This window comes from Cricetulus griseus, chromosome 2 (genome assembly GCF_003668045.3).
Source record: "Cricetulus griseus strain 17A/GY chromosome 2, alternate assembly CriGri-PICRH-1.0, whole genome shotgun sequence".
Taxonomy (NCBI): domain Eukaryota; kingdom Metazoa; phylum Chordata; class Mammalia; order Rodentia; family Cricetidae; genus Cricetulus; species Cricetulus griseus.
The window spans coordinates 278,518,799-278,536,238 of NC_048595.1; the positions used below are offsets into that span (position 1 = coordinate 278,518,799).

Sequence of the window (17,440 nt, forward strand, 5' to 3'; positions counted from 1 at the left end):
TGAGCACACAATAAAAATTAGTAAATAAATGTAAGTTTATTTTTGATTTATATCTTCCGGAAGCTTATAAGCCCTATCAAGTCATGTCAGAGCAATCAAAACAACTTCCTGATTGGTTCACCTGGTCCGCTGGGTTTGGCATGTGTCCACAAATGTACCTCCTTTACTTCCTTTTATGTGATAAAAAGTAACCCACTAAAAACAACTGTTTGTACTTTTCTTTGACTTTTATAGTGGCTTTTTTTTTTTTTTTTTTTTGGTTTGGTTGGTTAGTTGGGTTTTTTTTTTTTGGTGATTTTAAGTTTTATTTTTTGATTTATTTTTTTTTCTTTCTGCTTTCTTGTTGCTGCTATTGCTCGTTCTTTAACCCACCCTTCCCTGTTCTTTGTTCTTCATTTCCTCCATTCTCCCTCTGTTATTTCCTCCGATCCTTCATCCTTACCTGTCTCCCCAGGTTACATCCATAATTTGCCAGCATTTCCCTACCTCTGTCACTCTGGGATGTGTTCATCTCTCCAACTGAGTTAAATGCTTCTAGAATACAACACAATGGTCTGACTTTTACATTTTAGGAAATCTAGAGTGGTTGCCTGTATAAAATTATTTTTTGCATGACTATGTCTGATTTCATGTATGAAGAACAGTTGATTGGAACTGTGTTAAAAAGTTAACATGTCTTCCTTTCTTCTTTTTTTTCAGAGTCAAAAGCTCACCACTTAAACAGTCTCCAGGTTATCAGACAGAGCTAGTTATTCAGTTGGTGTGGGTGGGTGGAGAGCCTCCCCAGCAGATCACCAGCCTGGCACTCAACTCTTCCTATGGGCTGTAAGTATGAGGGTTGTTGTCGTTGTTTTGTTTATTGTTTTTTCTCAGTCTCTTCGTAGTAGTCCCTATATATAGGACTGCTATATAGTAGTCCTATATAATTTTGTATTTACATATAAAAGTATAAAAATACTTGGGCTTTATTGTATCATCACTTAAAATGTTGCTTTGTAATTATAATTTCAATATTTTTTGCTTTATTTGAGATGTGGTTTTGTTTTGAATACTTCTTGTATATATGTACTGTGACTACTGATATAAAATGTTGGCAGTGTTCATTGGAGGTAGTCAGTATACCCTCTCAGTGTGTCCCTCCAGAAACAATGTTCTCATATTTCTCTTAAGAAACTCTAACATAACATTTTACAAATGGATTCTGTAGTTCTGAACTGTAACTATATCATTTTTTTCTGTTTCCAAAGTAAACTTGTACAAATTTCTAAGGGGATAGCCTTCAATATAGATAAAGCAGTTGTTATTTTTTTTTATTTGTAGAACCTCACCATCACTGCTGTGTACTATCTATTACAGAAGTGTCCATGCACAGCCCCTGTACTGTCTATTACAGAAGTGTCTACACACAGCCCCTGTACTGTCTGCTATAGAAGTGTCTGTTCACAGTCCCTGTATTATTACAGAAGTGTTTATGCACAGCCCTGTCTTGTCCTCAGTAGTAGCTGTAGGGAGCCACCTGTCCTTTTGTTCCTGCTAACTCAATATCAGTCCTCAGTCTCTGGGATGTGTACGTCTAATTTAAACTGGTTATAAGCTGATAGGCCTCTTTGATACCTTTTATTATCTGCCTTATAATGGAAGAGCACAAACCTTCACCTTCTAAAAACTCTATTGAGAATAACTATTAAAAAAAACAAACTACAGATTAAAAAAAGAATCAATAGGAAGTTTCAAAAGTAATTAAAAATTAAGCAACTAATTATAGGATTTATTGTGTTCATGGAGTTGTTTGTTGGTAGAAATTTTTGCACTTTCTCTATTTTTAAGTTTAAATTAGTTGCCAAGACTACATAATGAATAGATCCATATATAATGCTTCAATTGAAAAATCTTTCTGACCCCTTTGTGCATTCATACACAGCGTCACCATCTGGACCAGAGGGGAAATTTTCCTCTTTGAGTTCATTATCTGCTTTTCTAATCTTACCCATCCTTTTTGACTGTGAACGTAGCTTCTCTGCACAGGCCAGCTACCATATGCCCTCAGGGCCCTTAGAGTGAGAATCCTTTGTACACAAGAGATGAGGTTATGGCCCCTAAATTGTAATGAAGAAAGATTTTGAACACCTCAAAGGGAGTCTCCCAAGATTTATACTTCCTTTTTATTCTTGACAGAGGAATCACAGAACTTACTCCAACTTATAATTCCATTTTCCTAGGAGCAGAAAAATAGACATTATATTACTTAGTGTGTGGTGTGTGTGTATGCGGGGGTGTATTTCTGATCAAGCTTCAGCTTGTGTCAAATATTCTTATAAATGGTGCTAATGCTTGATTTAATGATGTAGATAAATGTCTACAGAGATGTGAATAGTTCCTTGAGAAGGGCTATATACTCTGTACTCCCATGCTTATACTTGCCTTTAGTTTCAGGCAACCAAGGCGAACCCCTACATTCTATAAACCCCCTTGTGAGCTCACCCTCACACACTTCACACAAAAATAGTAAATAAGATAAATAGAAGAATTTTCTGAAAGGCCCACCATCCTATTTTCTTCAGCTTTATAGTTTACATTTCTTTTAATAACTGTTTGTACTGAGATCCTTATGCTTCCCGCTGCCAGGGTGGTTTTTGGCAACTGTAATGGCATTGCAATGGTTGACTACCTCCAGAAGGCAGTACTGCTCAACCTCGGCACCATCGAACTATACGGCTCCAACGATCCTTACCGGAGAGAACCCCGGTCACCTCGGAAGTCACGACAACCTTCAGGAGGTAAAAAGAAAAAAAAAATGTCCCGAACTTTAAATGCTGCAGATGCTCACGTGCATGTGTCCCTTGTGCATGCATGTGTCCCTTGTGTCTGTACATGCTACACTTAAGCAGACAGCTTGTCTGATTTGAACTGGAAATATAAACAACCAAAGACTAGCTAGAGAGAGGAGTCTTGATTTGGTTTTGTGCTGCCTTTACCTTTTCTTTTGTTCTTAACAATCTAGGGTTGTATTGATGTCACAAGAGAACCAATGTCATACTTCAGCTAAGACATAATCCTAGGAATATATGTCCAGTTATTATGGAATAGAAATCCATTTCACAGTTTTGTCCCTCTCAGCCAATAACTGAGTTTGAACCATTTAAATCAAAGTAATCGTTCCTGGGTGAAAGTGGGCAGAGAGGTGATTTACATCCCTGATGATGAATATGCGCAGATAGTCTTAATTCAGCACAAACTCAGGCTCACTAAAAAATAATAATAAAAAAATCTTTGTAGCATTCTCTGGTGTTTGCCAAGTATCTAGTATTAATCAGTACTAAGTGTTTTAATGTGGGTACCTCTTAGAACATAGAACACACATATTTCTACCTAGGTATCCTGTACCTCTTGCCTGTATTTTACTGCATGATATATGGGAAATAATTTGTACATACGACATATGGAGTGTACTAATGAGACCTCTAGCAATAATGGAAAGTGGGCTTAGTTTTTCTGTGGGCCCTTCCAGCTACCAAGGATTGAGGGGAACCCTTGTTTCACTCACCTTGTTTCATTCACTGTAGAATCGTGGTGAGCATTGGAGCACTCTTTAGGGAACTGGTCTAAATATTCTCCCCTTTCCCACAGAATTAATGTTCTCTTTGATTCAGAGTGGTCGGACCCATGATGCCTAACACCATAAATTATGTACATAATACATACATGCACACATTCATATCCCCCATGCACACACAGAGAACATTTTAAAATTCTCTCAGGTTTAAGTTGCTCTCAGTACATTATTGACTAATGATAGCTACTTAGCTTGTAACATGTGAGAAAACTAAATAAAAAATAAAGGTAATATTAGGCCTTCCTTTCATTTTGCTTAAAGGTTGGAATTTTCTTTCCAGAGTTTGTTTCGCGTTGTCTGTCTGGGTGTCTGATCATTTTGTCATATATTATCTTCAGCAGAAATTCTGTTTCAACCATGCCATTCTAGTACCTGTCTCCTTTCTTTTTCCCTCCGTCCTCATTGCCTCACTAAGGTTTGCTGGTTGTGACTTCTTGCATGTGCGGCCTTTCTAGCTTGTACTCTGAATCAGTGAAAAAACTCCGTTCTTCCTTCCTAAGTAAGTCATTCATGTCTTGACATTTCTGTTCTGTGTAAGATCATTGTTTTGTTTTTCATTTTACTTACCAACTAAAATACTTTACATCTGAAAGACTAAGCTCATTATTTAGACTTATCTCATAACAGCCATTTAAACAATACGCCCTAACCCAATTTCTTTATAAAGCAAAGAAAGAAATATTTGTGAAAGAATATTAAAATATTTTCATGATTTTACAAACTTGTAAAAATCTTAGTAGCCTTAAAATTAATTTCTTTCCCCCTTTATGCTTTAGAAGGTTTACATTAAATTGCTACTTAATTAAGTATCCAAACTTATCTTAGAATGAGACAAGTTTTATTATACAATTAATTTTTTTCTTAAATTTTACTGCATCCTGTTTTATTACATAATAAACCTCATAATATCATTTATATTATTATTTGCTTTGTTTTATATTGAAGAATTAGATGGCAAGCATCTGAACACTGTTTCAAGTTTTTATTAGGTTAAAATGTTTCACATTGTAATTTTGCCTCAGTTTATCATTATTTAAGGTTTCTTAAATAAAAATTTAAAAAGTATAGGCCTGGGGGTGTACATCTGTGGTAGAAGAGATGGCTTCATGGACGGAGGGAGGGAAAGAGGGGTTAATTGTTTTTTAAATGTTTCTAATAATATTTTGAGAATATTTGTGCCTTTGATTCAAAAAATGACTTACTTATTTTTCATATAAAATAAACTGCATAATAATTGGCATTAAAATTCTTCAATTGTATTGATATAAAAAAATGATATTCTTAGCCAAGTGTTGGGGTACATGCATACCCTAGTATGTGGGAAGCTGAGACAGGAGGATCTCCTCAAACTCAAGGCTGGCCCGCAGAATCCTTGCCTTAAAATTAAAAGCAGACTGGTGATCTCAAGGGGTACATTTGCCTCCCCTCCCAGCACTGGGTTTCAGATACCAGCTCTGGCACCTAGCTTTCTTGCTTGCTTGCTTTTTCTTGTCTTCTTCCTCTTTCTCTTCTTTTATTTCTCCTTTTTCTCCATCCTCCTCCTCCTCTTTTTGTAGCATGTTCTTGATCTGTAGCACAAGTGCCAGCCATCACTGTTCTTCATCCTCTTTTAGTAGGTCACTTTGAATGGGGAATTGTATTTACTACCAACAGATAGAACCTATTTTGATTAAGACTGGGGTCACTTATGAATTTGTTTTATAAGATAAATCATTATCATTTGAAGCTTGAAAATGTTAACTCTCTTATTACATTACATCTGAAATATTACTTGAAATATAGATTGAGGGTTCCTAAGGAAAACTGTATAGCTATTGCAGGGATGCTAGCGCCCAGGGGATACCTGAACCCATTTCAGACCCTCTGTGTATTATGCTTTTTTTTTTCTTGTCCACATGCATTCCTGTGACAATATCTAATTAGAATGAGGCACAGTAAGATTACCAACAGTAACTAATACTAAAATGAACAATCAGCATTTATATATTAAAGCTCTGTGTATGTGGTCTCTCTCCTTCAAAATGTCTTACTGCTGTGCATTCTCCTCCACCCTGTGGTGATATGGCATGGTTCTCAAAGCAGTTTATGGCTCTTATAGGCACATCAGCATCTGCACTCTTGTGAGGTACTTGACCATAAGTGCTACAACTCTGAACTGTTTAGTCAATAAGCAAGACTGGTCCTCTGTGACTAATGGGCAAGTGGGAATATATTAGAATAGAGTAATGATGCCTCTGTGCACTGCCCAGAGAGGTCCCTAGTTTAAAATGTAAGAATTATGTCCAGAATTTACCATTTAATATTTCAGACCAAGTTAACAGTGAGTAGACGATACCATAGAAAGTGAAACTGGAAGAAGAGGTGTGTGTATGTTAATCACAGTGAGGATTACAAAAGGAGGGCTGCCAGGTGGTGTGGCAGGTAAAACACTTGTTGCCAAGCCTGATGGCCTGGGTTCAGTTCCCTGAACCTGAACATGGAACAAGTGAACCCGTTCCCACAAGTTGTCCTCTAACCTTTATATGTGCACTGTAGCACACACTCCTCACACTCATACATACATGCGTGCACACTGAATAAAGAGATGAATTGAAAGTATTTTGAAGAATGTAAAAATGCACTTACACCAGTAAGTACTATACTTAGCAACTGCAAGATTGTCATTTCATGAATTAATAGGAAGCAGATCCCCACTGGACCCACGATATACATGCTGTGACTCTAAGCTTCTTCTGGGGCTTTAGTGTGCAGGCCAGTTTCTCAGCCAATACAAACTTCCCAATAAGTGCTCCTCCTGCTACTTTTAGCCTGGGTTCCTTGCATGAAAATGGATTTGGAAGCTTATTTACTTGAACAAAGTTGGTTTATCAGTTGCTAAACCAATGCTCTTTCTGAGCAACCATTAGCTGTCTGTAACTGAAAAGAGTAATAGAGGCTTCTGAGTCCCCTTCCACACTTGTGATGGAATAGTGGTTGGCCCACTCATGTGAGGTCTTGTATAAAAACAACCACTGCCGTGGGTTCACAGCCGCAACACAATGTCATGTTCAGAGGACAGCCATTCACAGCACTCACATCCAACTTTCAGCTCTGTATTCTTTCCACCCACTGTCCTGCAGTGTTCCCTAAGTCTCAGAGCAGTTGGTACAGATGTCCTGTTTAGCGCTGAGCACCCAAGTCACATATTCTCAACATTTTGATCAATTACGAGTCTTTCCCTCTTACCCACTGCAAAAGAAGTTTCTCTGGCAAGGAAGAGAGTCTTGATCTATGAGTACAAACTTAACTGTTGAGAAGCCAGTTTGACACTGTATCAGTTTAGCAGAACAACAGTAGTACATTACAAATACACTCACACTCACATACACACACACACACACACACACACACACACACACACACACACATCCCATAACTTCACCTGGCATGGGGTTTTGATTACTTTTCAGTGTAAAGCATGAATATTCTCCTGTGTGGTTGGCCTCAAGTCCAATCAGAAAGTGCTCGATACAGATAATCCCATAACAGTCTTGCCAGTGTGTCACATCATGCCTGGCAAGTAAGTACTGTAGCTCATAGGGTTTACAAGTGTGTGACATTTTATTATTGTCATCATTACTATTAGCTTATGATATAATAGGTTCCCATGCAGCTTTTTCAGACATCCTTCATTTTAGTTCATCCCTTCCCTTTACTTCCTCATAAAATATTTTGCATTGCTTTTTATTATAATTTTGGCCAACTTATAGTATGGTTCATATATAATTTATATAATTCATATCTACCTTGAGATAAGTCTTTGTTAAGAGGTTTTTAAATGGGCTATTATAGCTTTTAAGAGGCATACTGTATAGGATAGGTAATATTTAAAATATTACAAATTTAAGAGTTAAAAATATTTTCAAAAATATTTAAGTAATGTGTTCAAGACATACTTAAGGAAAACCACTTAGAAATTTGAGTTGAGGACTCTTGTGATATAAAAATTACCAAACTTAAGTGCTTCTTCTCTCTTGAGAAAGTCAAAGGAACATGTCACGTGTCTGCACATCTCTGGTGTTGTGCAAGTCTTGGGTCATGTCTGATATCCTTCAAGAATAACAAATCACTTCATTTAGAAATTCTGTTTCTAATTTTTCTTGATCCATGGACTGCAGCCATATTAGTTGGAGATATTTTACCAGAATATTCCATCTCGAGCGTCATCATTGCTATGCCCATTAATCTGTCTTTTATTGGTTAGTAGTAAAATAGACCCTGTGGGCAGGAGGTGAGCTCGCATAAATGGATGTGGTCTCATGTGTTCTTATTTGCCTTTCAGCTGGCCTATGCGACATTACTGAAGGGACTGTTGTTACAGAGGATCGCTGCAAATCTCCAACTTCTGGTAATCTGGTTTTTATTTCGTTATGATTAAAAAATAATTAAGATGATTTATCAGTATATTGTCTTATAAACACTTTTAACTACTTATGAGAAACATCATCTGTCTTTCTTAAAGTCATAACTGTTTTAATAAGGGAAAAGAAATGTGGCACATGCTGATAAAAATCCTTAGCTTGTGCCTATCTGGGCTTATTTCATTGCTCAGTTAGCTTTCTTACAGTTAGCAGTGTTAAATGTGTTTTCTGTTTACCATTGAATTGATGCTCTAGTTATCTTGGATCTGTGCTTCTAGATACTCCTGGCAATGTTTAGTAGAATGGAATAAGGATCAATGAAAAGCTGATTTTTTTTTTTTTAGTTGAAAACTTATACTTTTAGATACTCCTGGAAAATATTTAGTAGAATGGAGTAGGATCAATGAAAAGCTGATTTTTTTTTTTTAGTTGCAAACTTATGCTTTTAGATACTCCTGGAAAATGTTTAGTAGAATAGAGTAGGATCAATGAAAAGTTGTTTTTTAATTGAAAATTCAACTTTTTGGCAATTGTAAAATAATATCCATTCCAGTGCTATGACAGATTTTTTTTCTTTTTTGATGACTGATAGGGATCAAACCCAGAACTTTGTACATACTAGGCAAGCTCTTTGCCATTAAGTGACACCTCCAGACCCAAAAGTTATTAAAGATTTTGATACAGTCTGAAGATGCGGACTCTGATGAAAATTGTAACCTATTTACATTTGTTTTTCATTTGATCAGGGCCATTTCTAGTGTGTTTATTGACTTGTCAAAGCAGCTCCTTTTTATTTGCAGAGTCTTTATATGCCCCTGTGTCTATTAATATAACACAGTAATGTTCTTTTTAGTATATTTGAGTATCCTTAGAAATGAAATCTCTAGTTTATTATTATGGGAGATTGTAACATTGCTAGTCTTTAATAAATTTAACTTCACTATTTTAATTAAATTTATTATTTTTTTCTACCTAGGAATCTTCATTAGCTTTTCTCCTAGGAAGATTTTTCTTGGCATAAGTCATGTTTAGGTTTCTGTCTTTCACTAGCCATTCTACTATGTCGGAAAGAATTGTAAAATGGGTTGTACTGTGAGGAGTAATTTTTTTGAAGTTTTTAAAAGGCTTATTATTATTTTTTAATTTTTGTAATTAATTTTTATTAGTTCAAATTAGGAACAAGCTTGCTTCACATGTCAATACCTTCTCTCTCTCCCTGCCCCAACCCTCCCCCGACCCAAACCCCCACCTGCTCCCCCCCCACTCTCTCCCCCCCAGGGGGCCCCCCCCCAGAGTCCACCATATCATGGGTGGGTTAGGCCCTACCGCATGTGTCCAGGTCTAAAGTGCATCCCTGCATGTGGGATGGGCTCTCAAAGTACCTTCTTACACCAGGGAAAAATACTAATCCACTACCAGGGGCCCCCTAGAGTGCAGAGGCCTCCTCATTGACATCCATGTTCAGGGGTCTGGATCAGTCCAGTGCTGGCCTCCCAGACAGCATCTGGGGTCCATGTGCTCCCCCTTGTTCAGGCCAGCTGTTACGGTGGGTTTTACCAGCCTGGTACTGACTGACCCCTTTGATCTTCATTCCTCCCTCTCTGCAACTAGGTTCCAGAGTTCAGTTCAGTGTATATCTGTGGATGTCTGCCTCTGCTTCCATCGGCCACTGGTTGAGAGCTCTAGGATGGCATAAAAAGTAGTCATCAGTCTCATTATAGGGGAAGGGAATTTAGGTTATCCTCTCCACCATTGCCTAGATTGTCGGTTCATGTCCTCCTTGTAGGTCTCTGGAAATCTCCCTAGTGCCAGATCTCTCTTCGGACCTATAATAGCTCCCTCTGATATGGTATCTCTCATCCTGCTCTCCTCTATTCTAAACCCAACTGAACATTTCTGCTCCTCCATTTCCTCCTCTCCCCTCCTTTTCTCCTCCTCTCATTCTGGCAGCTGCCTCTCCCCTACCCTCATGTTCCCAAGTGAGGAGTATTTTTATCCCTGCCATGTTTCTGTTTCTGCTTTATTAGCCCTAAGTTGATAAAAAGTTTTGTGTTTTCTTTTTCTAATTGTTTTCTAATTTTGCACCAATTGATTTTATTTTTCAAAATGAAGAGTGAACTAGGGAGAAGGACCATGGGTAAGGTGCTTGTCTTTGGTAAGATAGGAGTTTGTTCCTCAGAGCTTACACAGAAAAGCCAAGCACAGTGGTGTGCTTTTGTAACTCTAGCACTGGGGAAATGAAGATAGTGGATCCCTGTGGCTTGCTTGTCACATAATCTTGCTTGTGTGGCAAGTTCCAAGACAAGAGTGCTGCCTCAAAACACAAGGTAGATAAGACCTAAGGAATGACACCTGGGATTGTTCTTCGGCATATACACACACACCACACACACACACACACACACACACACACACACACACACACCTAAGGAATGACACCTGGGATTGTTCTTCGGCATATACACACACACACCACACACACACACACACACACACACACACACCAGTACACAGCACACACATGAACAGGCACTCACAAAGAATCTATCCACACAGGTATTTTGTTCTTTAAAACTCCTATTTCAGTTTGCCCATTAAACTCCTAAACGTAGAGCTACAAAAGCCACACTGCTACCTACCAATCAGTAAATATATATACAATAGAAAATAATTACTTTCCCTCTTATGGGACTGACATCTTTCTAAACTAAGAGTTACAATCGTAGTATATCTTCATTGCTCCTTCCAAGTACATTCAGTTTATTTCTGCTCTTCCCACCTTCCCAAAAGACCAATCAATTCAGTTATCCAGTATATTAAGGACCTGTGGCTATTTGAACATAGAACAAATCACACTTAAACCGATAATTTGTGTAGTTACATTCAGCCCAAGTAAATTAATATCTCTTTTCACACTAGGCCAAATTTTAAAATAGGAGGTGGATAAAGCATTTAATAGTAACACACAGCTTTAGATAAATGCAAAAAGATAATTGATTATAAACATATAAATATAGAAAGTACATAAATTTGTACTCTAAATCCCACCCCAGAGATCCTCAAAGTAGAGGAAACCCAAATGTGGTTCAACATTTTAAAATATATTTTGCTAATTGGTTCATATGCAAACCTAATATGATTTTAACATTGATAAGATGCTACCTGTTTTTATTGTTTCTAAGATTTCTATCAGTTTGAAGCACAGAATTGAAGTTGTAACCCCAAGGAGATCAGTGACAAGACATGAATTTTTATTCATAAATACAAAACCTACAGTGTACTCAGATTTGCCTTTGCTCATGCTCAGATGGTAGACGTCTAAGGAGTTAAGTCTGTTCTTACACATCAAGAAAAATTGTTCCTCAAACAGGCCAAACTTCATAGGCAGTGTTAGCATCTAAACACTCTGGATGCCCGTGTGTAGAACTGAGCACACTGAAGTGCTCCTGTCAGGCCCCCTCTGGTCACTGAACTTTTGCAGCTTACGTATATTTTTCTATTAGTTACTAGTATTCTTTGTTGTCATGGCCTGATTATCTTACTCTTAATATTTGTAGTTGTTTTGCCATCATCCATTTTTACCTCCTAACTGAGATTAAAGGAAAGATTTATTATCATTCAGTTTTCTTGCTAGCAAAATAAAATATATTAATAAAAATGGATCAAATTAATTTGAGGTGACTCAAAAAGCCACACTTTTCTTTTTCTTAATTTATTTGCTTTTGGTGTTTTGAGACAGACTTGGCTAGCCTGGAACTCATTATGTAAACCAGGTTGGGCCCTGCCTCCTATGTGCTGGGATTAAAAGTGACCACACCCAGCTTTTTTTTATTATTGTTTTCAATAGCATGAAAATAACAAAAATACTTGACTGAATTACTCACAATGAGATAGGATATAAATAAATAAAATAGTTAAATGGCACATAATAAATCATTAAAACAATAATTAATATTTAAAAGTTAGTATTTGTAGAACAGGAAAATATGTACAAAAGTGAATTGGAACTTAGAATGTCTGCCTCAGAAGTACTAAAAAGAGATCACTATTTTGAAAGTATAAGTGCCTGTGTGCCTTCTGTCAAACTTGGTGCATTGACCAAAACTTACACATACAATGAAGAAAATTGAGGATCTTTTAAATTCTATAACCAAAATAGTCAGCTGTCCAGATAAGTATTATAAAATCCCTTTTCAGAAAACATGTTTCAAAGTGTGTTAGAGAGTTTCCCTTTCCATTTATTTTAAAATAAACCAGTGGTCTGTGTGAAGCTGATATCAGTGCTGGATACATCATGAGCAAGTGGAAGTGATGACTGCCTAGACCTTTATTTCAGGGAACTCTGACTGTTTCATCTAGCTCTTTAGAAATGCTTCGACCTCTTTGTAATGCACTTGTTTATATTTATATAGACGTAAAATGCTACAATGATTTTAGAAATCTGTTAGGCTATTTCAAACTGAAGAGTCACACATAGCCTGCTATAAATGGTGACTTTCAGGGTTTATATGCGGCCTGGAGAAAAATAACAAGTTGTAGATGTTTAATTCCAGCAATCTGGTAGATTTATTCAAATAAACTTTGTAATTTGTCTTGTGTTGTCATAGAAATTACAACAACCAGTAGTAAGATTTTCAACTATATTTCCTGTTTATGTTTAGAAAGCACCAAATATTTTTCTAATAATAATATAAGGAAATGCTAGCCTGCTATTACTCTGATAAGTGATAAATAAAATAAAGCTATTGTTAATATACATTTACCATAGATTTATGCAGCCATTTGGTACCAGAGATGATAGTATTTTAAAATGTGAAATTCCAATGACCATTATACTCTTTCAATGTGTTGTATTTATATAAAAAGTAGCTGACGCTGTTTCTGCTCTGAACTATTGCTGTGGTCATTGATGGCTTTGTGATAGTTCTGGGCAAGATTTGGGAGAATCTGTGGATGGTTTCAACAAGAACATCATGGGTTATTCAGAGAGTACTATTTGCAAACCTTTGTAGGTATGACTGGATTCTGCCCATGTTGGCAGGCTTTTCTTGGTGAGAATGTCTCCCTGGCCATAGTAAAGAATGATGACTTTTGGAGAAGTCAAGTTCAAGGTTTTGAGTTTCTACCTAATTGACTAAGGTTTATTAGTTTTACAGGGACTATTTTAGGCATAAAAAGGAAATCTTTTTATTTACTCTCAGTTCTTTTTATGTATTTTCTCCTAGCAAAAGACTTCATTCATTTAGTTTACTATGAACTAGTGACATCTACATGAAATACACACCATTGATCGAAAGTGGGATGTAAAGTCAATTAGAATTTCTCTCAGTGAGGGAAGGTCATCTGTGTCTAAATTTAAAAATACTGTATAACTAAATGGTAAATATTGTATCAGAAGTACATAAAGTATCATGAGGACTTAAAGGGGGGAGTAATCTCTAGTTGGGAAGGTGGTGAATAATTTGATCTATGAGATATGTTGAGATGTACTTAATAGTTATCTAAATGTTATATTTCCTTTCTGTGTTCTTTGACTTATGAATGATATAAAACACAACAAGATTTTGCCTAGTTATTATGTATCACAAAGCTGTTAGAAATAAATTTCTATATAGTAGGGTCTGCTATACAAGACTGTATACTACTGAATTCAGTACTGGGATATTCTAGAATTGAGGTCACCAGGGTTTTAATCTGTGATCGTTTGCTGTGCCATCTCTGTGTTTGTGACTGACCGTGTGACCCTGTTCCTTCCATTGTCTTCGTTTGTGTAGGTTCTTCATCACCACACAATTCAGATGATGAACAAAAAGTGAATAATTTTATAGAAAAGGGTATAGTATCTTTATTTTAAAGTATCTTATTTTATTTATACTTAATTTATTTAGTTTACTCTGAATAGATTTTGACATTTTATATTAAAATGTTATTTTCAGTGAAGACCAAAAGCAGAAAGTTTTCCAAGATGGTAGCCAGTGATCTAGGTAGGAAATAGAAGTTTTTATTTTGTTTCTAATTGTTGCTCTATGCAATGCTAACCCAACATCAGAAAATGATTGAGTGCATTGCATCTTGTGTATGTTAATTTGTTATTCTTTTGCTAAATAATAATCTTTGGGCTATGTCTATTCTACATGCGTTTGGGAAATTATTCTTAAAATCAGTTAAATTGGGGTTATGGCTCTTTCTCTGGACTTACAGTGTGAATTATCCTATTAACTTTTATTTTTGCTTTGTTCTAAAATAAAGCAGGGTTCAATTTATGCTCTAGATACCAAGCTTATACTCCCATGTTAAGCTGTGAGTCAGTTTCCCCTTTATAGCTTTACTTGTATTTTTTTCCTGCCTTCACTCCCATCTCTCTTATATTTGTAAGGTCCTATATCAAAGAAATGATCTTCTAAAAGATGGCATTGTTTAGTCTGTAATCAATAACAGTATTAGGGTATTTGACAATTCCCTACTAAACACCACCCCCATGCACAAATGAAAATATTTATATTACTCGATGTTTTGTACATATTTTGTAATGAATGACTCAGTCTAAGATTCTCAAAGTGTAAAACCTAAAAAGAAATATATAATCAGACTTGGAAACATAATCAAATTAGAGCTTTTTGGCCATAAAAAAATTGAGGATGCTCCAACACTTTGAAAGTCTTTACAAAATAATGTAGAAAAAGGCCTAGTTCACCTTTGACTTAACCACAAAACATTTATTATACAATTAACCTTTTTTTTAAAGTTTTCCTAAATTTTTACCACATATTCTTTGTTTTTCTTTTTTTATTTTAGGGGTGTTGGGTATACGTGTATGTGCATGATCGGATTATGGAAAAAGCACTTGTGTGTACAAGTGCATGTGTGTGCACATACTTGCACACACAGGACAACCTTGTGTCATTCTTCAGGTGCCATCTACCTTTTTTAATTTTTTTTGGTGTTTCTTTTGTTTGACGTTGCTTTGCCTGAGAGTGTCTTTCTCTGGCCTGGAGCTCACCAAGTTCCTGACTAGAATGACTGGCCATAAGCCCTGGGATCTCTTTCTCAGCTCTGGAACTGGAAGTGCGCACCATCATTCCCAGCTTTTCTTATGTGAGTTCTGGGAATCGAACTCAGGTCCTGACATTTGCAAGACAAGCACTTCTACCAACTGAGCATTATCACCTGAGTATTATACATACTCTTGTAATCTAGCTAAAGTAGGTGAGTTTCTCCACAGCTGGAAGAGTTTTACTTCTCCTCACTTCATAACTTTTAATATATGGTTGAATTTTTCAAAAATTCCTACAGGGAAACCCTTGTTTTCTTAGCATTGTAAATTGAACCCTGTTCAGTTATATTAATAGTGGATGACTCTTAGCCCTCTGGTCAATCTTAAATAAGGTGGTTTATACTTGGGCAAAGGGCTTTTCATCAATTATTTACTCTTCATTGTGGTTGCATAGTAAATCTGTTGGTAATAATAATTAAATCACTTTAATTGTGTACTAACTTCACAACTAATTTCCTTTATAGCATATTGTATACTGTTACTTTCAGGTTCTGTTACCACTGTAGACAGAAGTTTTGTTCTACAGTAATTTTACTAAACAATTTGCTAACTTAAATTCCCTGACCTGAACGAATTTGTAGATAGTTAAATTTGTTAATGTAGCTCCTGTCTGACACCTTGTCCTCTGGCAATATAGTTTTATTTAATGTGTTCCTTCCCCCTTCCTTCTGTTCCAAGTAGATATGTAACTTGAAATATTTGTGTTCAATTATTTGAAAGACTTTATGAACAAATTTGCTAGGCTAGACATGTGTTTGGATATATATGTCTTAGATAGTGTTCATGTCTTCTATACTCTTTTTTCTTTTTGTCATGCCATCTTTTGTAGGACTGCTTCTTAGGAAATATGTTGATTGTACCTATCTTTTCAAAGTATGCTGGTATATGATTTTTTTCTAATTATTTTTAACCAGAAACATTTTCCTCCCCTGCAGCATCTTTATTGTGTATTGGAAGATTTTTGCTGTGTGTCTGTCTTGATACAGCAATTTTTGTATATAGAAATAAAGCTAATATCTCAAGGTTTTCCTTTTTCAAATGGAGTCAGCCCCATATTCCATTGTGAAGGTTTTGTGGTTGAAATGTTCTACATTAGATATATAATCTCTGTGTGTGCCTCTCTACATTAGTATCTATTTTATAATAAGAATTAGAACAAAATATGCTGTTGAAAAACATGAAATGTCAGTGAACAGTCCAAGATAAGTGTTTGCTGTGGCACAGTCAATAAAAATACTAGGACTTGGGTCTGGAGAGATGGCTCAGCAGCAGTTAAGAGCACTTATGCTCTTGTAGAGGACACAAGTTCAGTTCCCAGCATCCATATGTGACTCCCCTTTCTCACCTCCAAAGACACTAGGTACATGCAAGCAAAACACTCATACATGTAGGAATTAAAGTGTGTCTTTCATTTTAAAATTAACACCCACTAGAACTCCTTCAGTGTTGCATGCATACTGCCTAATACTCATAGCCATGTCTTTATGTGAACCAAGTATTAGACTCACAGCCTGACACTGATGAGAGAACTGTCTTAGATCACTGACTGAACTGCATTGTTCTTAAGTTTCCTATGTTGGAGAATAATTGTTGCTGGTACCAGAGATCATCTGTGGGTTGCTTAAGGGGGTACAGGGTGCCATTTAGCATTATTTTTTAAATGTATTTCTTTGAAATAATTTTTTTCATGATATATTTGGTCATGTTTTCCTTTCCCCCAAACATGGAAAAGAAATCTTTTTCCTTACCATTGCCTTCACAATACAGAAGTGGTAGACAACACAAGAACAACTTTTTAATATAACTATTTATATGTTATTCCTAGCATTGCACCAGCATTTAGTAATATCAGGAACTGTTATTTCTATGTTTTACGGATGAAGGAACAGAGTGTGAATTATCTGTTAGCTCCACAGCCAAATGATAAAGCAGAACATGTAATCCAGGGGTTCAATTCCACTGTCAGCACTGTACATGTATATATAACATATACTATAAACATATTATGCAATTCATAAATGGATAATATGGCTATGGGCCTATTCTGCTACATAGTAATCTGAGGAGAAATGGCTCATAATCAAAGTCTGTGTGTGTGTGTGTGTGTGTGTGTGTGTGTGTGTGTGTGTGTGTTTTACACAGTTTTTTTATAATAAATCTTATAAAAATTTAAAATACATTTATTGAAGAAAAAAAGCAAATTCTGTCTGGATACCAAATCTTGTCCACAATTTTAATGCCCATTGCCTAAGCATAATATATCATCCCTAGAAGTCTATCTCAAAGACAAGACTCAAGAAAGTGAACAAGAGCAAACGAATATACTAGCCCCTGAACCTAAAGCCCAGCTTCATCTCTTGACTCCTTACCGGC

At 36.2% G+C, this 17,440-nt stretch overlaps 1 protein-coding gene across 4 annotated transcripts in view; it reads left to right on the forward strand.

The window, feature by feature from the left end:
• Stxbp5 (syntaxin binding protein 5) overlaps positions 1 to 17,440 on the forward strand; it is a 129,082-nt gene that overhangs the window by 91,277 nt on the left and 20,365 nt on the right. For 2 of the 4 annotated variants that reach the window (XM_027402036.2, XM_027402035.2), the window contains exons 17-19: positions 700 to 825; positions 2,626 to 2,777; positions 7,935 to 8,000. In XM_027402036.2, coding sequence (XP_027257837.1) covers positions 700 to 825; positions 2,626 to 2,777; positions 7,935 to 8,000 — 344 coding nt within the window. Of the gene's footprint in view, positions 1 to 699; positions 826 to 2,625; positions 2,778 to 7,934; positions 8,001 to 13,787; positions 13,848 to 13,949; positions 13,998 to 17,440 lie in introns of all 4 variants that reach the window. The other 2 variants (XM_027402033.2, XM_027402034.2) reach the window with 2 other exon arrangements.